Genomic DNA, 25,392 nt, shown 5'->3' on the forward strand with positions numbered 1-25,392 from the left:
CATTCATGCTGAAGTTATAAGCACTCAGGTTTCAGACTGCTTTTTGAATGAGGCACAATACAGGACAGCCAATCAGAACAGTTCATTCACATGTGTCAGTCTTAAAGGCACAGTAACACCAAAGCCTGTGTAATTCTAAGGGATGGTGTTTGGAAAATGGTCATTCAAACATGAATCATGACAATTTTTTTTTAATGGTATAAGTGAACCTCAGGGGAAATGAAATACAATAAAAAAAAGTAGAACATGGGTACTTTTAGGCAAAAGTGGACATACATTCCCACCAGAGGAAGTAAAGCTGTAATCTTTATTGTGGATCAATACAAAAATGACAATATGCTGCATGTTCAAGCATTAGAAAAATAGCATTTATGCAAAAGCCCTGTTGAGGGGAATGAAAAGTTCTGCTCAGCAAGAAATAAATGTATTATCAATCGTACCCAAGTTAGCCTAACAGAGGTTTGTCCAGTAGGCAGCTCTGGACAGTTTTAAAGAGCTGTGCTTATGTTGAGGCCAATAAACATATGATATCTACTGACCTTTTTGTTGTAATAGCACCTTTTTTTTTTTTACTGTGGGCAACACTCCACTGGCCAGCTGAATTTTGTGCTGAGAACAAAGCTGAATCACTAAAGAAGTTAATACGACGATGCTTAGCTCCGTGCCTGTAGCGGTTAGTGAGTTATAGCATAATGAGACTATTATGAGTTACAGCATAGTATATTAATCAATACTCTTGTACCTAAAGGCTGTTGCTTTTTGCAGTACCATTGTAAAGTAGCTAGAGTCAGATGCAATCTGTATTTAATACCCACTAAAACTAGCCAATCCAGTTTACAGGAACACTCTGCTTCCACATTAAATCATCTTTGCAGCACTAGGCTTATTACTGAATTCATTTTACAGATAGCGCCTTTGAAGACATGCTTTACTAGCGCAAAACTTCTCATAAAACTCCACCTCCACACATCATAGCAGCTTCTAAGACAATAAGGATAATAGTGAACATAAGCAAACGGTGATGGTAAAAATTACTGTCAAGCAGTGGTTTAGTGTTTTAATTTCTAGTGGTTAGTGTTTTAGTTGCAATACTGTCATAGTGGTTACCTTCATCGTTTTTGCTACAAAATTAACTACCCTAAATACCATAAAGAGGCCTATAGTATTTCTTTAGACACTTCATTTGGCTTACTTAAATCATTATCAGCAGACATGATCTACCATCACTATGTTTATATGTCCTAACAGAATCATGCTAGTGTCATTTTGATTTATAGAGATACAATAGGGTAAATCTAGCCAACTAAAATCCCTAACTCTCCAGCTGTGATCTACAGTCCTGTGCAAAAGTCAGAGACCACCCTTTATGTATTTAACGTCCAGTCAAACTGGTCATTAAGTACAAGTTATTCATTTTTCAGCATCAGGCAAAAAAGAAGAAAACATGTAACAGAAAATTAAGCAGAAGCAACTAAATATAATATCAAGTTCCACACTCTGTCTTTATTACTTTTTCCATCCGTTTTTTGAGACTTGCTTTGAAAAGAAATCTGCAGGGAGATTTTTCCACACCTCCAAAGTTCAGTCTTAGAAGTTGGTTACATTACATAATACTTTTCGTGATCCAAGTAATCCCAAACACACAGTGATGTTGAAGTCTGGCTGACTGTTTAATTTTATTTCCTATGAGGTTCCCCTTCCTTATGCAAGTGAAACATCTTATATCTAATGTTTGTCTGGAATATCTTCTAAAAATGAAGAATGTCCATTTTGACTAGAAATTAAATAAATATGCGGTGGTCTCTGATTTTTGCACAATGGTGTAAATGTGCTTTAAAGATAAACACTGTGCTTTTAAGAGAAAAATGACCTAATAGGACATACAGACAAAACACAATTTATGTACAGAGAAAAACACCAGCACTACAGAACAACAGCAATCAGATATAAAGCTATTTTTCATTAGATTTATGTGCTTGCAGCCTACAATGTTCACATCTCTTTCGTACCTGTCAGGATAATGCTTGCTGCATGGGGATCCGCTCCTTCAGTTTCTACTTCATTTCTTTAATCTAGTTGTGTGTGCTCAGGTGCTGTTTTATAGATAACTCCCTACAGACTCATCAGGGGGCTGATGACTGGAGACACACAGCAAAAAAGACACGCGATGAAAAAAGAAATGCTCTGTGCTTTTCACCATGAAAACAGAGAAGAAAAGTGAAGCAGGATTAAGACAGTCTTTGTTCTGGGATGTTTGTGCTGATGCAAAATTCACAGGCCCCAGTCATCTGCCATGTCTCTGCTCTAGGGAATTAAGTGCAGGTTAACCAGCTTCATAAGAATGTACTGATTTACTCACAAGCTTAACCTCACATGGCTACGTTTCAAGCAATTCTTGCCAATCAAGTTGCATGGACAGCGATATTCCCCATAACCAATGGCTGTTGAAGAGGAATTCAGTGAGGTGTAAGATTGCGCCTCTGAGTGCTGCCTTTGTGAGGGTCATGGATCTTCACCAGTCATGATGATCTGGCTGTTACTTATCTACAAGTTTGGCCAGGTTCTGTCGTAAGTCGTTAAGGTCAAAAATCTTGAGGTCCAGCACTTCAATGACCTTCCGCACTTCACTCTCCGTCCGCTGACGTGCATCCAAGGAGGATGCCAAAGTCTGCTCTGCTCTCTGGACCTGCTGCTCCAGTTCAGCATTCTTCTCCTCCAGCTCCTAATGACAACACAGAAAGAGTTTTATTAATGAATCTGCAATCATCAGGAAATCTGTGTGATAATAATGCATATTTAACATTCATCTGCTGGTCTCTCTTGTAGTAAGAAAAAACCTGATGGAAGCAACCATTCATAAGCATTTTTTGTCACATAGTTTTAATATTTTTTTCTTTTTTAGTGGTTTTCTTGTTTCTTTTTTTCCATGTACTCAGGAAGCTTTAGGAGCTTAGGAATCTTTGCAAGGATATGCATGATTTGTTATGACCCATTTAAAAACTTAGATTACTCAATTAATACACTAAACATCATTACTTGCCTAATACCATCAATAGTGACATGCACAAAACTTATGAAAAAGGTTTAAGAATGAAGCTCAAGCCTACCTGCATTCTTTTATGAACATCCTCCTTTTCTTTCTCCAGCTCGCCAAAATCTGATTTCTTGCACTGTAGAGTGTTAATTTCCTGCAAAAATATGATATTTGTATGTTTGTACATTGTAAAATATGTTCAGTAACGTCGTCATTTTTAAGAACATATTACATACATTGAATGTCCCATTTGAACTGCTTTAATCAGGCAGAAGCATGCACATGCATGGAGCTAACCAGTCAAAATTAAATCATCAAATGTATTTTAAATACAGTATGTCTTTTATACAGCTATTTCTGCTGCATTACATTGTCAGTTACACTTTCTACATTTTCTCCAATGAATGCGTTGACATAGGTTTTGCTCACAAAGACAGTCTGACATAAGCTTGACTTTGTCACCTGTGCTACTGACATTATAGTGACATTTTTAGCCATTTAAGAAGCATTTACTTCTGAAAACAATGACGCTTTTGCTTTTTGAGATGAACTACCATGAAAAGTCCTCTTACTTCTTCTTTAGCTTTTATAAGGGCCTCCATCTCTTCTACTGAGTGGGAAGGCTCCTCATTACTCTTCTCAGAAGTAGCAGGATGACCACTCTGAGCCTCCAGCTCTGCCACCTGAAATCCACAAAGATACGGTCATATCACAGCGTTTATCCACCTCACAAAATATCTCTTCATCTCCACTACAGTAATTGTTCTTATTCAATGTTTCATGTATTGTTTGCGATTATTTTCAATAAAATCCTTACGATGGTAGAATGTGACAACTGTTCACTCACACAGTATCCCTCTTTTAGCACGTTTAAGCTTAGAGACAATATATCATTGATGTGGAAAATATTCTCAAAAATATTCTCTCAAAAACATGTTATGTTATAACATTCTGAAAAATAGGTTAACCAGAATATAAGCTTTTGCACTTTTTTATTTTTATTATTTTTTTTTAACAACCATTCCAGAACCCCCCAAAATACTGCTTCTCCAGATAGAGAACAACTGCTTGATGGCACATTGCTGAGATGGAACCTGAAAAGTGATCATATTGTTTTGTAGACATTTTTTGGCCTAGTAGTGGCACATGCATCACATTCTGCTCTGACAGTTATGCCTAGGCATCACAGTGAGAGGTATCACAGCTCTGAAAGACAAACAGCACACTTGTCTGCCCAATAAAGGCTGCGCTCTCTAATCCATTTTTCCTTCCAGACGGCTGATACAGTAATCTTGCTATGACTCGCAGACAAGTTTTCAAAGGCGCATGGTAAAAGTACGCCATGATTCAGAGACAACAAATCTCTCTTCTTTCGCTGCAAAAACTTGTTTAACCTTGAGGCAAGGCAAAACAGGGCCATGACACTGCTGGCGTTTTCAGCACACTCGGAATTTAGAACGTCACTCATATTTCTGTTTGTTGGGAGAGACTAACAGCAGCAAGTTTCCTTTGGTCGTTTGTCTTTTCTCCATTTTGGGGCCATGGCCATACGTTACCCTACACTAAAAATAACATTCCTCTCACTCTCCCATGAGACCTGAACTACTTTTCTCCACCTTGTTGTTTTTTTTTTCTCATATCAACTTTACACGGCTTTTTTTGTGCCATTTCATATGTTTATACAAAATTCTCCAAATGTTTGCATACCAACCATTTTTAAATACGGATGCACTGATATGAGGATTATGGGATGATGCAGATATCCAATATTTTTCATGTACATACCAACGCTGATACAGATACATACACATTAAGAAACTGTTGAGACTGGGACTAAATCCACCAAGATTAAAATTACAGAGAAATATACCATTTATTTGTAGAGCAAAATGAATAAAATGCAGACATTTTAGCACAGTAGCCTAGCATTTAAGCATTTTGCTATACAATTGCACAGTAAAAAAATAATCAAATGGCAGTCAAATCTAAACATCTGTCAATTTTGTTTTTTTAAACAAATATCAGATGATACCGATATGATTCTGATATCATTGTGTGTCCTACAACTTGTAGTGTAAAACACTTGTTTTGAGGAAAACAATACCACGTGTGGATATTTGTGACAGCACTACTCACACAATTCATACCCTGCTGTGATGTTTGTATTCAAACCTTTTATCTTTGCGGCAAAAGCATTTCAGTATGGGCTTTTAATAGTAATAAACATTTTTTATGCAAAACCTGCTCTTCATACCATTTTGACAAACACAAAGCAGAGTGATACAAACCTAAACTATTAATCAACACCTTAATGGTTGAATTAAATATTTGCAGACATTTTTCTTACTTACAGCAGCACTATGCAAGTTTTGGAGATTTGGACCCCTCTGGTGGAAATGTGTAATTACACACAGTCCAGAGGAACAATTTTTAACATTGGCTGTGCTTTGGACTCCCCAAGAGGATAAATCTGATGACTACCAGTGCGTTGAAAGAGTATGCAAAGAGAACTCTTGGTAAAGGATGTGTCTTCCAACGAGGTCAGTAAATTATTTACTGAGGTCATTACATCCTCATCAGTATAATGTAGATTTTGCATTTGAGCCCTAAATATTAAACCACACCTTTTCCTGAGCCTATGCTTGTGATGTTAAGATGTACGATGTGATTTAATTAAAGTACGATATAATTAAATTAAATTTTAAGTTAAATGACAATTTCAGGCTTTATAGGGTGACTCCCAGCAGTACATGGACACCATATTTTAGGGTATGTTCAATATTGCAAATTTTTGACATGTATGCTTCATATGGTGCACCCTTTACGGATTCAATTCCGGCCATTTTTCATAATTAGTGAAGTCAGTGTACTGTTAGCCAAAGATAAATGACCTTTGGCTCTAGGCAAGATCGTTAAGCATCTCAGGCAAGACAAGAGAAGAGAACACAGCAGGCAGTAGGATCTACCTTCTCTCGCAGCCTGTCCGTCTCTTCTTGGTACTCAGCCAGCTGTTTCTTCCACTGCTCGATGCTGCAGTTGGCTTCATGGAGTGCTGCAACCAGCTTACTGTTACTCTCCTGTAGAGTGTACAGCTCTGCCTCCATGTTCCCCTCACATACCGATCTACAGAAAATATATAGAATGGTAGAGGAGGCAATATGACAATATTTTATCATTATTGTGAGAAATTTTGTTTTTGTGATATACAACATGGTTTTGTATTGTGGATATTGTCGGTACTTCAACACTTTCACTAGACAAGACAACAAAATTAGACCTGTTTAACTGAATTTAGCATAGTTCATTATGTGTAATATTGAATAAAAAAAAAATCACAGTGTCCAGTTTTTGATGACTGTTTTTACATGTGACACTACTATTGCATTACGTAGGTGTGTCAAAATGTTGTGATGTGTATTGCGAAAATGTCTAAATATCATGATGACATTTTTGCTGTATCACCCACCCCTAAAGAATGGTTACATGTGGTGACTCACTGCCCAACAAATAGCAACAAAATCGCACATATCCAGTCATATGCAAAAATTTGAACACACCCCATAAAACTATGTTTTGATGATTTTCTATGAAGAGTAGAGGATGTGTTCACTTATTTACACTTAGAAAATCAACATGCAACTTGACCAGGATGCCCAAACTTTTGCATACCTTAACAAATATAACAAGCATGGAAACCAAGGGGTACGATCTGTGGCCCTGCACTGATTTGATTACATTAGGAAATGATTCCATGCATTGGGAAATGTCATATTTCACCACAATTTGGTTTCATTATTTTTGTATGAACCAGAACAATATTCAAAAATACATATATTTTTACAAGCATCTTTTCTTAACTTTTGAAAATACCTCAGTAATTTTGTTTCTGCCAAAAAAGACAGCATGCTTCACTAAATATCATAACAATCACTGATGCATTTGCACACTAACACGCTGCTGTTGTAATCTTTATGGCAAAAGTAACCAAATGACTTGCACAAATCAAAAGGCTAGACATTATTAGTCAGACATAGTGCTCAAGTTCAAGGTGCACAGCAAAAACAGGGCAGCAAACGTTTCAGTCAACAGATTTTCATCAGTTTGGTAGCCAATACATTTTTTTCATCTCAGCTTTGGGAATTTAAGTTTTGTGGCCTGTTTAGCCCCATGTTTTGGTGCAAGTCATTCAGCTGTTTTTTTTTTTTACTTATGCACCCAAACTTTCTGCAGTAGTTACTGAATTCAGGGCGTGTAGATTCCAATTTTAAGCTTTATGCTGTAATCTTTATAATTTGCCATGGACTGTGAGACGGTGAGCTGTAAACAACACACTGTACAGGCCACATTCACAATCTGCAATGCTGCAGAGTGCCATTTGGAGTAACAGCTGATCAGTTGTGAATTATGCTCTGTTTTAGAGCAAAGCAATCATGCATAATGACATGACTGTCATTGGGAAACAGCTAAATGAACTGCTGGCTTTAGGCTTTAACTGAAACGGCTTTCTAAAAAAAAGACTTCACAACATTAGGCACTGACTTCGTGCATCGCTGTGCATGATGTTCTTAAACCCGGAACGTTATTGACATTTAGCTTCCCATCAACTGCCCTAGAAAACTACTGATGAGGAAGATCATGTCTGCCAGTTTGAGATGATTTTGTACAAATGAGCAGCCTCAGGATTGCACTAATCCAACAAAGAGGCAATGAAACATGAATCCTAAATAGGTTCTTGTTTTTGTTTTTTCCAACCAAGATGTAGTATGGAAGCCCCTGCTTGCAAAATAAGTTAACAGACCAACAGTCATAACTTAAATCTGAAAACACTAAATCTGAATATTCCACATAATTAACAGTTCTCAAAACAGGGAACACAGGTGTGTATTTAACCTGACTGAACACAATGCACCTCAGACTGAAGCGAACATAGAAACTAAAGGGGAATTCCACCGACTTTCCAAACTTTCTATGTAATTAAATTAAGATGCAAACAAAGTCATTCAGAGTGGTTTGACGTGAAATGCCCCATTCTAGAGAAACTTACAGAGCCAGAATTGTTCATAGTGGTGGTAATAGGAACCATACGTCTGAAGAGTTTAATGCTTCCCAAAGCTACTTCGCTGGAAGTTATTAAGCAAAATTATTACAATAAACATGTTGCCTGATGCCTGAGACACTGTTCTGAGACAAGACTTTGGCTTAAAACATATTTTTTTAAATTATTAATGGAGAAGAGCGACATCCATGGCGCTCTTAGGAAAAATAGGCCTAAAGGAACCAAGGAAAACGTATGTACTATTTTACAATTATCAACACTACATCTGTCAGAAAAAAAGTTAATCAAAAGGTACAAACAACGTAAATGTATCCTCTAACGTACAACAAGGGGTTAAAGGTCCAATGGTGTACCTTACAGGAGATTTTCCCAGAGACAAAGTACATGTGTGTACGTTTTCATGACCTGATGTTTTAAAACAGAACAACAAAAACAAAAGCTGGAGACAAGACGGGGTGTGTGGAGTCAACACAGCCTAAAAAATATAATTGCAATATGATATGGTACAATTATGTTCCCTGACTAAAGGTACTGTAGACGTACCTTTGACGATACCACCCCAGTGACAAGAGGGGTACTGCCCCAATGACAGGTTAGTTCCCTATTTTTCTGAGGTATAGGTCCACTGGTCATTTTGAATAGTAAATAAAATGGCTGTGGATAAAATAAAATTTGCGTTGTAGACAATGCAAATTTTGTTCCTTACACCACCACTGTAAAGGCATCAGACATAGTATGTTTCTCTAACGAACCATTTCACATCAAAGCACTCTGAATGACACCGTTTACATTTCAACAACTGAACTGAGCAGATACTTTCGAAAATCAGAGCCATTCCCCTTTAAGTGGAATGCAAAGGTTTTGTTAATTGCGCATAGGTTTAAGATTTTGAGAACATGAGACGGCCCCATATGCACTCAGAATTTTAACTGCAGTGCATAAATGTCCTTAAAAGTGACCTCAAGTGCATAAATATGCATGACACGAATTGCAGGTGGTGTGGTGATTACCCTTCAGAGAGCATCTTTTTAACATGTTCCTTCTCTGAAGTCAGCTCAATGTCTGCACTCTTGCTGCGGAACAGCTTGTCCTCCCCAGGGCCATTCACACATAGAAGCGGTGGTGGAGAGTGGCGGTCTTCAGAAAGCCCCTGTGGGACAAACACAGCATCCCCAACAAATGAAAAGGATCTGGGTAGAGAGAGCACCCCTAACTTCATTATGGGCAGTAAGTCATAGTTTAAGAACATTACTAATTAAAGAAATACAAGCCAACAAGTCAAACAAATATGGGAGAGCAAGGCACAACCAAACCCAGGGTAAAATGAAACATGGCTTTCAACAGATTTAAGTAAACATGCTTTCTTTTATGACTAACCTCTACTGCAAATTGTGAATTGTGAAAAGAGCTATCTGGCAGCCATTCCTTGAGATCTGTGAAGACATGTTTTTTTGCACCACGAAGGTAACTTGTTCATTGTAAGTGTTTTCTCAAGTACTGAACTGTGTACAAAAGCAACAAAATTCACACTTGTAGGACTTCAATCTGCAATATTGCACCATTTTAAAAGATACTAACTACTCACTGCGAGAACTAGCCAGGCTAAAGTACTGCCTCAACATGAGGGGGTTAATTATAAATGTAGTGTTTCAATTCACCCAAAAGAAAACAATGAGATAACTCCATCTCCCCTGTTAATAAATTCAATCAAAACAGTCATTTTTGGAACATTTTACAATCCAAGTTTCCAGAAAAGTTGGGACCGAATAAAATAGAATGCAATGATATGCAAATCATGTAAACTCTGTATTTAATCGAAAATAGTACAAAGACAACATATCAAATATTGAAAATGAGAAATGTTAGTTTTTTTTTTTTTTAAAATATGTGCCCATTTTGAATTTGATGCCAGCAACATGTTCCAAAAAAGTTGGGACAAGGGGATGTTTACCATTGTGTTGCATCATCTCTTCATTTAACAACATTATGTAAGCGTTTGAAAACTAAAGAAACCAGTTGTTGTAGTTTTGAAAGTGAAATGTTTTCCTGTTCTTGCTTAATCTAAGATTTTAGCTGCTCTACAGTTTGGGGTCTCCTCTATCATATTTTCCTTTCATAAAGCACCAAATGCTTTCACTGGGTGACAGGTCTGGACTGCAGGCAGGCCAGTTTAGCACTCAGACTCTTTCACTATGGAGCCATTCTCTTTTAAATACATGCAGAATATAGTTTGACATTGTATTGCTGAAATAAGCAAGGCCTAGCCTTAAAAAATGTCTGGATGGCAGCATATGGATGGCACCAAATCCTTTTGATTTGTCAGACCACAGGACATTTTCCACTTTGCCTCAGTCCATCTTAAATGAGCTCAGGCCCAGAGAAGGTGGTGGTGTTTCTAGATTCTGTTAATATATGGTTTCTTCTTTGCATGGAGTTTTAACTTGCAGTGATAAACTATGCTCACAGACAATGTTTTTTTGGAAGTGTTCCTAAACCCATGAAGTGACTTCCTCTAGAGAATCATGTATGTTTTCAAAGCAGTGACGTTTGAGGGCCCAAAGATCCACAGCCACTACTGATTTCTGTCCTTGTCGCTTGAATACAGAGATTTCTCCAGATTCTCTGACTTCTCTTTTAATGATACTATACATCCTAGATGAAATCAAGTTCTTCACTATTTTACATTAAAAAACGTTGTTCTCGATTTATTGCACTATTCCCTGTGCAGTCTTTGAGAGTGGTGAACCCTTCCCCGTCTTTACTTCTGAAATACTTAGATTCTCTCGGATACTCTTTTTATCCCCAATCATGTTACTGACCTGTTGCCACTTGCGTTTTTTTTTTTTCTTCAACATTTGATATGATGTCTTTGTACTATTTTCAATTCAATAAAGGGTTTAAATGATTAACACATCATTGCATTCTGTATTTATTTACATTTTTGCACAGTCCCATCTTTTTTTAAATGTGAGTTTGTATTTTTGTATTGTATCATTCATGTTAATAAAATATTTCAATAGTGCTGATATTTGCTGTTCTACTTTGTGATCAAATTTGCCACTGATTGACACAGACTATTTTCAAGAGTCACATTTATTTATTTATTTATTTTTAATGTGTTTAGGCTGGAAAATGTATTTGGCTCAAACAACATAAAATAATATTGAATTAACTGTGTTTGCATAAACTTACCAAATGTTTATAGCAAATGTTATAGCCCCTCAGCGTTGTAACATCTACACTTGTGGACATGTTCTAACTCAATGATAAACCACTGTCTCTATTAACTCAAGTTTAAATACTTATATTAATTAAAGCATGAAGTTTATACTGAACAGCCAATTGCATGAAAGGAGTAGTCAGTGAGCAGTTTATTTTTCAAAAAAGGAAAAAGAAATCATACTATGTAAATATGTAGTAAGAAAGGCGTTATAAAGGTAAAAAGCAATGCTGTCGCTACTGCCGCTGTGTTAGTGCTTACTGGAGTAATAACTGCTTTGTGTTCTAAATATCTACGTAGTATGATTTGTATCCTAAACTGAACAGCAATATTTTTAACATACTTGACGCCACAAATGTCATGAAGAAAAAGTGACCCAAACAGGACCAGAGGAATCCACCTCTGATAGCAGGCTGTTCCTAATTTGTCAGAAACTCAGCTCTAACTGGTCCAAGATTTTTTTAAGATCCAAAAAATCCCAAACTAACCTGCCCTGGTTGCCATGGTGATGTAGCCTGATGTAGACCCACTGTTGCCAGACAGAAAATCCTGGGTTGGACTAAACTAAGCTGAAAGTTTATCTATCAGTTTAGCCTTTAGTCAGCAAGTCAGTGACATCTAGCTACGCTAAAGCTCCAGCCTCAAAGTTTCGGGTTTCATAATTTGGTTTTATTTTAAATATTAAACATTTATTCATTTGAAAGAAAAATGTCATACACCTATTAAAATGTTACACTTACTAGTGGAAATAGCATGGAAATAGCAATAGGGATTCGTTTTTCTCTTCCAGTGAATAATGAACTGAAGATCTTGCGCACAACCGGCTGCTCTATTTTATGATTTTGACTGTAGGAAACAGGAGATGGCCCCCTAAACCCAGCCAACAGCCAGCAAACCACAGAACACGCAACCTTATCTTACAAGCACATGTGCAGCTTTGGAGCCCTGTGCCCATGCACTCAGAAAAAGCCTGTATTATTAATCCATCTCAAACTCAGCTTCCCCCAGCGGAACTTGTTCTGTTTCCAAGGCTCAGTACCAACGACTGGTTAGCCTTCTCTACTGCAGGACATGGAGAAAGGAGAGAGCTCTGGAGGCCTGCTCTCACTGTATGCTGAATATATTTAAAGAGAAAGAGCTGATAATCAAAGATAAGACAAGTCAGCACTGGCTAAAGCAGGGATTGATTAATTATACATCCAGAGGATCATGCAAAAGTAATGAGGGATCACAGATTTCTGACATATTTCTCCCCTTATAAAATTTTATTTCACAAACATAAAGCAATGCTAGCTATTTATTATGCTACGAGCAGAGCTCTAACCCTTAGACAAAAAGCATCTATTTCTGCCATTTACTATGACGCTCTCCTGTAATCACGATTTCTCACTGTTTTTGTCACATTCATTGTGATATGCAAAAAATGTAAAGATCTAAAGTCTTTCGAATTCCATTCTGAATGTATGCGCATACGCGCTCTGAAACTGTGTCTGCGATTGTGTGGCATATTGACTAATGGTCCGTGTTCACTGCATGCAAATTTGTCATCTGAAATTTTGCCCCATTCATTTTCAACAAGGAGCAGTGAAAAAATGTGGGATAACGAGGGCACGAACATGACTCATGGTGTGAAAATTTGAGCTGCCTTCAAATTCATGCAAATTACAAGCTCAGATCACTGAAAAACTGCAAAACAGTAAAGAATGTTACATATATGCCTTATAAAATTCAAATGCCCTTGTTTAAGTAGCGCTGCCATAAGTAGTGTTAAATCCAGTGAGGAGAAGTGACTGTAAACCTCAGTTAGCTTGGAGGTAACATAATATAGTATATATGCATGTAAAGTTCTGTGTTCTGGGATGAAGCTGGCTGAGTTTAGGGGGCCATCTCCTTTTTCCCCTGCAATAAAAATCATAAGTCACTTCTTAAACCAATATTCAATCAAAATTAATAGAGAGTAGCCAACTGCATGCAAGATCTTGAAGAATGAATCAGTTTGTTTTATATTTGCTTTATTTACCAAGGGATGTTATTTCCATTGATAAACATAGATTTTAATGTAATATGTATGATATTCTTTTTAATATTTAAAAATATTTAGTACATAATGTAAAAAGTTGAGATGCTAGCTAAAATTTGTATTATGTTAATAAAAGAAAAACAAAAGCTTTTCGGCAAAAACCAATGCAAATCTATAGGAAACACATACTTCTAGGGAATACGCAGAGCTGGATTTCAGCCCCTCTACCATCAAACTAGATATATTTCTTTATGGTTAAAACACTCTGTGGACAGATTTTACCCATTTAAAGAGGACAAAGTCATTTAATTTGACCTTAATGTGATTAAATGTTTAGTAACATAGGACTAACCAGAACAAACGTAAGAGAAACAGCTTCTTTTAAAAGTTAGGCACCTTGGCTGGAATCTACAGCACTGAGGGGTCAAATTGTTAAAAACAAACTAGGTCAAAACTGTTACGCAGCATCAGATATGCTGACATTGGACACAACTAGGCCTCACAGCCCTGGACTCCTCTGGGATTTGAAGACTGCTCCAACAGTGGAAAATATGATGATATGTTATCGTTATTGTGATAAATATAGCACATGCTTTTGAGAGTATATCATGGGTGACATCAGTACTTCTAGAACACTTAACTAGTGCATGTATCATAAACAGATTTAGGCGAATATAGAGAGCCTGTAAATGATAATAGCCAGTGTACTGTAACTTCATCAACTGCATAGCTGCTTGGATGTGAACCTATTATTTTATCATCTCATTTTAAAGTTATTCTGACCAAATGTCTGATTCTTTTACCCTACTGCATATTATTAACACTCATTTTGGGGTTTCAGGTTTTCTTTCCACTTTAAATGTGTTTTGCAGGTGCATTTTGTCTATTCCAACTTGCAAATTTCAAAAAAAACAAAATATTGTTTATCATATCACTCCCCTTTACTCAGATATAAGCTAATGTCAGGGGAAGCAGCAAAAGATTTTGGTCATAGAGACTCACCTGAGACAGCTTGAGGAGATGTTTACCCATGCCACATGAGAGAAGACACCCAAAAAAGAGAAAAAAGGACACAGATCACACATCATATCTTGCGTTTCCTTGATTATACTGTATGTTCATTAAAACACTGCAGAATGAAGTTACAATGTTGACAACATGGTGGAACAACACATGAATAAGTCGTGCTTGCCTGACACAGCACTGTAAATAGTTTAACATTACAGATGCCAGGGGCTGCAGCACCGACAGGCTCCAAGAGAGCTCAACTTTTAAAAAAATAAAGACTTCCATGCAGGGGTGCAACTTGGGGGTTGTTAAATAAAGGGAATTCTAAAATGTAAGCTTACACCAAGATAAAACAGATAGTAACCATAAAGCTTGGGAAATGCCGCTCTACGGCTAAAACAGCATGGTCAGAGTACATCTCAGCTACTTATTTATTCATATGTTTTCCATGTTTCTTTGCTTTCATGTTTTCAGGCACCCCTGGTTGCATGTAGCCCCTCCAAAAACGGCTTTATTAATTGATAAGTGAAGCATTTACACCAGCCATCTTAAGCCCACATTGTTGCCTTGGAGCATTCATAACGCTCAGGTCAGATTAAAAATGAATAACTCCCATTCAGTGAGGGACGCATATAGTCCTTCCATATGGCTTAAGTGAAGCAAACTGGGTGCCCTATGAACTACCTCAGATATAGCAGACGTGCATCCACAGCAGAGCAGCTGGGGAATATTTTAAGACTACTGTCCACAATGTCCACATACTGAAGCTTATTGTGTATTGAGAAGTTGAGAACCTGCCATAGAGCATCGAGTCCTTTACCAAGAGCTGTGAAGTTGCTCCAAAATATAATAAACCATTGAGTATACTATACTGTACCAACATAAAGATAGTATATACCACAGTAGCCACGTTTACATGCAGCCTGATTAGCCGTTAATAATCCGACTAATAGCTCAATCGGAATAGAATACGTCCATGTAAACACCTCAATCGGAATAGTCTAATCCGATTGAGGCCATTCGGAATACAATTTCTATCCGATTAAACGAGGTGGGTAAACTTCTAAATAATCCGTTAAATAGAAGAATAATAGCCATGTAAACGCCTGAATCCGATTACATTCCAATCGGAACGTGTAAGTATGTTCTGCGCATGTGCGTCGCGTCACGGCGAAAGTTTACACCGCTCAACATGGCGGAGCAGAAACTGGTCTGGACCTCACGTGATGTTCGCTGTCATGGTAACGTTTACTCTAAGCGCTACTCCACGCATGCGCGTCATTTTGCATCGGATTACTTGTAGTGAGCATGTAAACGAAGATTTTCCATCAGATTGTTGAATAGAGTGCATATAAACACCTCAGTCTAAATCTGTAATCGGATTGTATTCAATCGGATTGGCAAAAATCGTTGCATGTAAACATAGCCACTGTATCATATGATGAATCAATGTACATGCTGCAGCAGTCAATATATATCAGTGCCTAATGTGGACACCTTTGCTTTATCAGCAGCTTCTGTTTATCAAAAAACACTGATGACAAGAATGCTCATTTCAGCTAGCAGGAAAATGAGAATTACCATTATGTGTTAGCATCAAGCTAACAAGAATGTTTTTTCCATGGTTAAATACTACACAGCCCGAGTCTACACACAGATTTTGGAAAAATAAAGCTTCTGACAGACATTCAGGTAACTTTTCTTACTTTGTATGCTCCAGTTTTACAGTGAATCGTTTAGTACATATTTTAACTTAACCTAACTCTGAATGTTACTGGATACGCCAATGCATTAGCCCATCACCTCAGATAGTGAACAACAGACAACGCAGCATATATGTATTTATATGTATGATTTAAATGCTCCTGTGGGGGTGCTGAGCAGAGCTTATCTTTTCTAAAAAACCTCTGGGAAACCGCAGCTTGTTTAACTAAACTGCAGTGACAGTATTTCAACGTATCCTCGATAACTTTACTGTGCGAGTTAACACGCAATCACATTTTTCAAGCATTTCTGCTGTGATATTATATTCCCAAGCCAGAGTGAAGGATCACTAGATACTAGGCCTGGATTATATTGGCCAATACTGACAACCCATGGTTTTGGTATCAATATTATCGGTATTATTAGCAAAATTAGCAACTTGTTTAGTCTCACAGCATTGTAAGGATGCAAGCCTTCTTTTTTCCGATGATAGGACAAAACCTTAGATACTGACCCAACACAAGTCATCCCCTGTTTAAATATTACAGCAATACAAGAGGAACTGCTTAGCATAACAATCATAAAATGTATCCAACCTTTTGGCATAAAAATACATGTTATAAAACAGAACAAAACTTATAAAGACAATTCATGAAAGAAGAGGTAACTGACATGAACAAAAACTATAAAGAACTGTCAAATCTGTCATAATTATCACATAAACAGCTGATCACAATTATCTGAGCTGATTTCCACAGTTTATAGCTTTCATAAACACATGTTTACATTATAACAGAATTGTAATGGGTGCATTTTCAACCAATGGGTTGAGGCAAATAAACAGCAGAATATGCATTTACTGAGACATTTAATGGAACTCAATAACTTTTCACTTGACACTAGAACACTATAATTTAAATTGAGAACTGGCAATCATACCTCCAGTAAAGCACTGTTTAACGAAAAACTACTAGTTTATAGTATAGAGTATAAAATTCTAACATAAATCTAAAATTATATTGGCCTATTCAATTGGTTATCTTTGACTGTTTAATTCAGTACTGTATCAGCCATAACATTTTCATATTGGTTGGGCCTTACAAAACACTGCTACATCTTTATTGGGCACGATATGGAAATCACGGATGAGCGCTGTCCAGATGGAGAATGAAAAAGGTCTGTCAGCTGCAAAGCAAAAGGCACTGTGGCATTGAATTGCCCTGCTGAATCCATGGAGCAATTCAATTCCACAGGGGCTAAAATCAGCATCTCTCCCTGGTCTGCTGCCATATGAGGCTGTGTTTAGTGAATCTGCGTATGCAAGCATGCAGTGTACACAAGTTCAGCTAAAAATAGTTCAAATGCTTTTTCAAGTTTGTTACTACATAGAAAAAAGTAATGCAAGAAACTGGCTTAATTCAAATGTGAACATCACTTTTACTTTAATAATATATGTACGTTACATCAGTGCAATTATTGCCAAAAGTAAGTAAACTACAACACAAAATGTTGCTCGTGTAAAAATATATTATTTTTATTTTATATATTTGAATGAAGTCAATGCATCACTTCTTCCATTTTGGAATCATAGGAAAGATATCCAACCTGTAACTATAAATGCATGGAACCGATCAAGGACAACAAGACATTCACAACAGTTACTGAATTGTTGTGAAAGTTACACTGTATCACTCTAAGTATCACTCTGTGGTTACCTGTGGGGCAGCGATGTTTAGACCAGCGTTGATCAACTCAAACTTCTCTTGGGACTTCTCCCGGACGAGCCGTGCTGCTTCTTTAAATTCTTTGAACTGTTCTGAGAACTGTAAAGAAACATGAGAGAAGACAGAATGAAACTTAGTCAGAAACTAATTAAAATTAAATTAAATTGTTGATGCTTTAACCTATAGTGTACTGCCAATTAAAAAAAAACAATATTGGAATGCCCACACAGTCCTGATCAGAGATTTTTAGTACGATTCATTTGATTTTTGAGATATTTTTAATATTTATCAAGTTCAAAGCCCCATTAAACACCATCTTGCAATAGAAGCTGAAATATGCTGCATCTTGACCAATCACTGTTCCACACTGCTTTTCAGTTGGTGTTCTGTCATTCATGTAATCCAACAGAAGTTATTCTTTTATCAAAATACTGCAGGTCAGTCTTTACCCATGTCGTACTGTTGCTTCACCAATGTGTTTTTATTATACTGAAAAGTGTACAGTAATCGTAATGTGTACCAATGTAGTACTAGTGCTTTCATAATATTGTGCAGCTTTATTCTAAAACACATACAGACGTTTAGTGAAAATAATTCTATATTGCATTCTTTTATAAATGAATACAAAAAAAAATTATGAGTGAAAAACCTTGTACCTATGAAATATTTACATTAATTTCAACTTTTTTCTTAGTGTATGTTTGGTATGTCCTCCTTTTGCTTTAATGACAGCGTGTACTCTAACAAGCATGCACTCCACCCAGTTTGTGTACAAGTCTCTGATGATCAGATCAAGTCATCTGAACATGTACTTCAATGGAAGGGATAAGACTTCTGGTCTGGTTTTGTACAAAGGCCTTAATGTAGTTAGATTTTCAAAGTGGTCTCAAATACTTGCACCCCACTGTAATTCTGATACAGTGATATACAATATGGTTTAATCATAGACAGAGACGCACTGCTGGATAGTTACTACACTGCCAAATCTTTACTAGGAAAAGTGTTTACCTGTTGAAGCTGTTGCTCTGTGGCGAAGCCTAAGCCATACACTGTGTTCGCCCTGCTGTCTGCCCACTGGCCGAATTTCTGTGACGTCTTGGTGAAGGTCATGTTAGGTGTGATGGTGCTGTTTATAATCGCCTGTGTCAAAGTCAATGCCATGAGAGGTACATTTTATAGCACCCCAAGAAGACCAGGTGATTAAAGAAAGACACAGATTGCACATTACATTATGAAGCGTCCTTCAGCAAGTAGTCTGGATATCTCACCTTGGTGCCTCCTACACTGATGATGCGATATACACTCCTGCTGGCATCGTAAAAGAATGAGACAGTGACAGCATGCTTGCTGGCAGGGATCCAGTTTCTCTTAGTGGCTGGATCAATCTGGAAGACATGTGCCTTTGCACTGAAGAGCGGCTGCTCCCTGTGGTACACAATAATATTCACATTACACAATACCCACTTCATTGAGATGACTTCATTAAAAAGACCAATATCAATTTTAATAAGGAGCCAACAACTGTGATAACCAATAATATCAACCAATGTAACTTTATATGATCACAAATTAAACACATGCCAATAGTTTACCAGTGCCTCACTGGGTTATATTGTCAATGTTTAAGAATCATTATATTATTTCTCAATTGTCAAATTTCATAAGCTCAAATAAAAAGTCTTACAGCTAAACTGAAATTAAACTGACTTCTTTTTACTGTGTTTATTTCCCGGGACATATTTAGCACAGTTCATCATGTATTATTTAAAAGATAAAATTCTTGTCTTTCCTAGGCAACAGGGCAGTGTAATCGGCAAAGATCGACAAGTAAGTTGATGACAATGCTTCAAAGGCGACAACTGCCATTTTAATGTCTTCTGATTTTTCATTATGTTACTGTGCACTAGAGGTGGGAGTCTCTAGGCACCTCACGATTCGATTACGATTCAGAGGGCTGCGATGCGATTATAAAACGATTATCGATGCATCTCGATGCATCTTTTTTTTCTATATAGCACTTATATTTTCGAGTTTTTCATTTTAAGTTTCGAGTTCAAGTTTCAAGTTTATTTGTCATTAGCACAACATGTCAGGACATTTATGCATTGAAATGCTTGTGGTGATCTAATCACTCTACAGAAAGAATCGCTGTGTCAGTAAAGTATCTTTGAGACGGGACTGTGCAACATAGCGCAAAAGCCCTGTTTCGCAATGACGTGCAGACTGCAGGGCACATAGCAGCGATGCGTTATTCGCATTTATAAGCAGCGCAGTTGGTTTCCTGGTCCGTTAAATCAGCAACGAGAGACTGTCACACACTAAAAAGTGGCGAAGCTGAAGTCAGCTTCTCTTTTGAATTCTCCCGTTCCACCTTAAATGGTGCCACATTTACATTCGGCGCCTCAGTTAGAATTTAAAGTGGAACGGGTAAATTCGAACAAAAAGCTGGAGAATAAGAAGCAACTTAAGCCTCGTAAAACAGTCGAACTTTGAGAGACATTTAACTGATCTACTTCTGAAGAAAAGTTTCCTGAGGGAAAGGGGAGGAAAGCGGCTACAGCTAAAGCTTAAAGCACAGCAAAGTAAATCTGCGTTTTTGTTTATATTGTTTAGTCTATACTAGGACATTAACACATACTGAGACATACTGGACATTAAATGTTGCGGCTCCCAAGGTGGTTTGATTTTTGTTGAAAGGACAAAATGTTAACATTTGGGTTGTGACTCCTGACCTAACCTGGCTTTTAATGCAGAGGGAGCCGGTCGGATTTCTCGCTCAACCAGTGGTGTTTTTGTTATGTGCCACCACAGACTGTCCGGGCGCTGCACTTCCGCACTTCCAAGTTCCGCCTTTTGCGTTCCGTCAACATTCCGTATACATTAAATATTTAGAAAATTGATTTTTGACATTTGTGAATCGATTCAGAATCGTTCACGTCCACATCACGATGCATCTAAGAATCGATTTTTTCCCGCACCCCTACTGTGCACCATAAAAAAATAACATTAAACCACAATGTCATGTTTCATCTTCTCTTCCACCACCCCTACTTAGCTAAGACTTCCTGGGACCATGCTTCACTCTGAAATACATCACGGTAAGGAGGGAAACCGTGTTATAATTTGTGTTTCATGTTGACTTCAAGTAATACAAAAACAACCTACTTATAAATAACCTTATAATTTAACCTTGAGGTTGTACTGTTGAGCTCTCAATCAAGACAAAATGTAAAGCACCTCAACTGTTCTACTTAACAAAAGATCACATTCTGTCTTGTATGTTGTATAATACAATATTTCCATGCCTAAACATTATTGGTCGGATTTCGGCCAATGCCAATAAGCATGTAAACCCCTAATATCAACCAGCTGACTGACCAAACGATCTAGTAGAAGCACATATGGAAGGATACCTAGAGCAGAACACATTATGTCAGAATGACAACGGCTCTTGGAGCTTTTATATTGGTTATCATAAACGGTCTGTTTTGCCAATAAATGAGTAAAACCAAAAACGATACCCAAAGACTGTCTAAAGGTTAGGATCCTAACCTAAGCACACATCCAAGAAACACAGCATACGTGTTATGCTCTCAATAAAACATGAATTTGTTGATCTACTGTACTATAGACGCTTAAAATAGCTTCACATAGCAATGAACAGCTCATATTACACGATTTACAACACAGCTCCAGATCCAGCTCTGAGCTTTCACTATTGCAAAGAATGGTAAATGTACATCAGATGGGCTTTCAGTCTTGCAATGCTGTTCTTAAAATACCCTTTTGTGCAATAACTGGCCATCAGGGCTGGGCAATTTGCAGTTAGTTATCTAACTAACTACATACTACATAGCAATTCCACATTGAACTGCACATATTCACCCAAATGAATGAATTAGCCAAGTCTTGCTTTAGTGACCTCAAGACATTTCCTAGCTTTGTGAGTGAGAAAACAATCACTAAACACCTTAACATTTCATAATTGTAATCGTTAAACTGTCAAGATGTCAAAGATTTGAAAAAAATGGCTTGAATGGTCTTCATACAAAAGAAGAAATGTTTCTGTACTAGGAAGTTGTCAGAATAGTTATCATCAAACATAGAACATGATATTCTGTTACTCTTCATCAGCCTTATTACCGAGCCAATGGACCACCATGACACAAGGCATTCTGGACAGCCTTAAGCATCATCATCAGAAACATACAAGGGTGGGTGGGTTCTGATGAGGATGGTAGGTCAGCTTCCCACATCTCTCATCTGTTATGTCTGGTTTTACAGCTGATGTCTGCAACACCAGAGTGCTCAAGAGCACTAGAGCGCTTTCCCAAAAGTAATTGCCAGGGGAAGCACAGAAACATGTAACTGACATAAGGCCACCTCCACGTAACCACTTTCTCTCCCATTTTAGAAACATTCCACTGGCTAACTGGGTCTTTCCGTGCATCTTCCACAGGGACACTGCAAGAAATGCACCATCTGATTGACTAATCATAAGACCCAACTGCCACAGCAGCTCTGCTGGCAGCTAGTGTAAGGGTTGGCCTCAGGAGAGGATTTGTTTGAGAACAGTCTGTCTCAGTTCCCTTTGCTCACTCAGGCTACAGTAAATGAGGATGTGAATCCACGTCAACGTGGCCAAAAAAAAATAAATAAAATAAATAAATAAATACAAGGGGCTTCAAATGTACTGAGTCAATTAAATATTCCATTCAGTGCAGCGTAATCCACCATTTAATATAATGCATTGTCATTCATTTTTTAATGTAATCTACTGCTTATTCTAGTGGTAATGCCATGTTAAGTGTTTTGACTTTTGACTGGAAAGGATTGTGCATGAAATGATAAAATAAAGTTTTTGCTTTCTTTTTTATTTACTTGTTTTTAAATGGCATTTAATACTAGCCTAAATAGCCTAAAAACTGCAAACCTGAACGTTTTGTCAGAATGACAACGGCTCTTGGAGCTTTTATATTGGTTATCATAAACGGTCTGTTTTGCCAATAAATGAGTAAAACCAAAAACGATACCCAAAGACTGTCTAAAGGTTAGGATCCTAACCTAAGCACACATCCAAGAAACATAGCATACGTGTTATGCTCTCAGTAAAACATGGATTCTTTGATCTACTGTACTGTAGACGCTTAAAATAGCTTCACATAGCAATGAACAGCTCATATTACACGATTTCAGCAGAACTGAACAGGACATCGTGATTGCCACGTTCAAAGGAACAAGGCACACAGAGAGGATGAACTAGTTATTCACAATGTCATCTACAATCTCCATAAACTGAAATAATAATGAAGCAAGAGGAGAAGTTAGTTGGAGGCGACAAGTAAGACCGTTTAATGCGGAAGGTTTGCATGTTTTCGAAACACAAAAAGCAGTGAAATTTAAGTAGCTCGCTTTGTGAGAAACTCACCCCATTTTCCACCAAACTGTCCCGACTGACACGAATATGTGGAAGTGTTTCACACAGGAGGTTTAGCCTCGAAGACTTCTTTCAGTGCAAACAGCTAACAAAACAGTCCATTAACTTCTTCAGCAGCCTTTTCTCCTTCTTTTCTCAGCTACCTGAATGACAAACAGTCGTCCGTTAGCGTTAAATACAGTTGTTTCGCTAGTTCTTCAGTGTTTTGTCCGTTATGTGTTGTTGTTTGAGGGCAGCGGGTCTCTCCTTTGTTTGTAGTGTCTCCAACGAGTCTCGTTTTTCTTCTTCCCCCATATTCCGCCTCCTCACCCCAGTCTGAATGCTAGGCCTTGTTTGCCATGTTGCAAGAAATCAAACGTTTTCGTTTCGGATAAATTCCTCCAAGTCTTGCTTTTGAAATCCTTTTAAACTAATCTGCACCGCTGAAGCGGCAATCACTTACTGTACTACAGCGTTTGAAATGTGGCAACTTGTAAATGTGTTCTGCCGCCACCTGCTGGCCACATCACGCAGTGCAATGCAATCTGGTAGGCAGCTGCAGGCGAAAAGCTCATAAGCTAAAGGCTAAAAGAATAACTAGGGTGTGTTTGTGTTGGATCCTCATAATGAATTTTGATCGTGCCACTAAATCTGCGTAAACTGTGCAAATGCAGGTACAATGACACTATATTGTGGTGTTGAGCGGTAGAAGAATCAGGGGAGGCCATTTTTCTCTTTGTTGAGACAAACAGAACGGCCACTGAGCTGAAGGAAAAACAGCAGGGGAGGTCACCTCCAGCCATAAAACACCTGCTGACGGTGATCACCCCTACCACACTCACAAACCAGCTGAACACAATAAAACACAAGCAACACATAAACATATCCTAAAACTACATTGTGTAATAATTTTACCTTACAATAGCAGCTTCAAAATAATTTTGATGGTACACAGACTTATAATAGGGAGAAGTGTGTCTCTGTCATTGCCACCCTGGGCCCAGAAAGCCTGCTATAGCGCTAAGTAACTACAGAGGAGCAGGCAGGAAACCTCTCGCGAGAACTGCATAACGCTTTATGACACCACGTCACACATCAACTACTATGGCTCTTCAGCTAGCTGCAAGAAGCTAGCTAAGTATTCGCAGTATGGACATCATGGCAGAGGCTGCAAAGAGACTGAAGAAGACGTTGTCGGAGGAAGTGAGAAAGAGAAAAAAGATAGTGACCGGGCAAGAAACTGGATAAGAGTAAATCTCAGGCTGGCTTTTACTCATGGCTAAAAGCTAAAGGAGATAAAAGGATGCAAGACAGTCTCAAGGCTAACTGTAAAACAGTGGAAATCCAACATCAGAGTGTACATCCCTGCAAATGTTGTGACATAGGCTGTAACCTTGCCTGTGTCATCCCTGTCTCAAAGAGTTTTGTAGTTATTTTTTCTAAATGCCAAAGGTCATCTAACCTCAGTTCTGTTTCAGGCTAGCATACAAAAAAAATAATCTCATGAAAAAAAGCTTTGCTCCATCTTTGTCAGTATCATGCTAAATAAGCCTTGAAAGTTTGCAACCACCTGTAATAAAATCTTGTAATATTACTCAACTTAGTAAGTGCTGAATTCCATCTCGCCAGCAGAATTCAATGTTGCATCCAATTTACTTCCCTCTCAAATTCACATGCAACTCCACAAGTCAAGTCTTCAGGAGTGCGTATTCACTGAGCAGACATTTTTTTTTCTCCGTCCAACAGGGGCAGATGTCGGTCCCAACCATGCTGGTGCTGGGCCATGATGATGGCAAGTTGAGTAGTGAGCATTTGGTTAAAAAGCTCCACAAGGCCGTCGCTCAGGGGGTGGGTCTTACAGATGCCCAGCCGGTTACAGACCTTGGCCATGACTGCTGACTCAAAGTTGCATCCCTGGTCGTTGTGGAGCTCCTTAGGCATTCCAAACCAGCAAAAGAACTCCTCAACCAGCCACTCCGCCATTGTGGCCGCACTGTGGTCCGGGACCACATATGCCTCTTGCCATTTTGTGAAATAATCCATGGCCACAAGGACATAACGATTCCCAGAGTGGAGGAAATGCAGCGGGGCATGCAATGGCTGTGCTTCTTTGCTGTGCACAGGTCGCAGCAATGCATGTACAGCCCCATGTCCATGCAGCAGCCCAGCCAGTAGAATCTCTACCGCAGCTGCTTTCCCATGCCAAAGCC

General features: G+C 38.1%; 1 protein-coding gene across 1 annotated transcript; it reads right to left on the reverse strand.

Moving 5' to 3' along the window:
- Window positions 1-293: 293 nt before the first annotated feature.
- homer3b (homer scaffold protein 3b) lies at window positions 294-23,662 on the reverse strand. Its single transcript, XM_036586782.1, has 10 exons — window positions 23,195-23,662; window positions 19,035-19,191; window positions 18,775-18,906; window positions 17,758-17,865; window positions 14,333-14,341; window positions 9,101-9,240; window positions 6,001-6,157; window positions 3,607-3,717; window positions 3,108-3,188; window positions 294-2,722 (listed from the first exon to the last, which is right to left on the reverse strand). The coding sequence occupies exons 1-10, from the start codon at window positions 23,197-23,199 to the stop codon at window positions 2,537-2,539; spliced, it is 1,086 nt and encodes a 361-aa protein (XP_036442675.1). The 5' UTR covers window positions 23,200-23,662; the 3' UTR covers window positions 294-2,536.
- Window positions 23,663-25,392: the final 1,730 nt, after the last annotated feature.

Source organism: Colossoma macropomum, unplaced genomic scaffold, assembly GCF_904425465.1.
Source record: "Colossoma macropomum unplaced genomic scaffold, Colossoma_macropomum, whole genome shotgun sequence".
In the NCBI taxonomy this organism is placed as follows: Eukaryota; Metazoa; Chordata; class Actinopteri; order Characiformes; family Serrasalmidae; genus Colossoma; species Colossoma macropomum.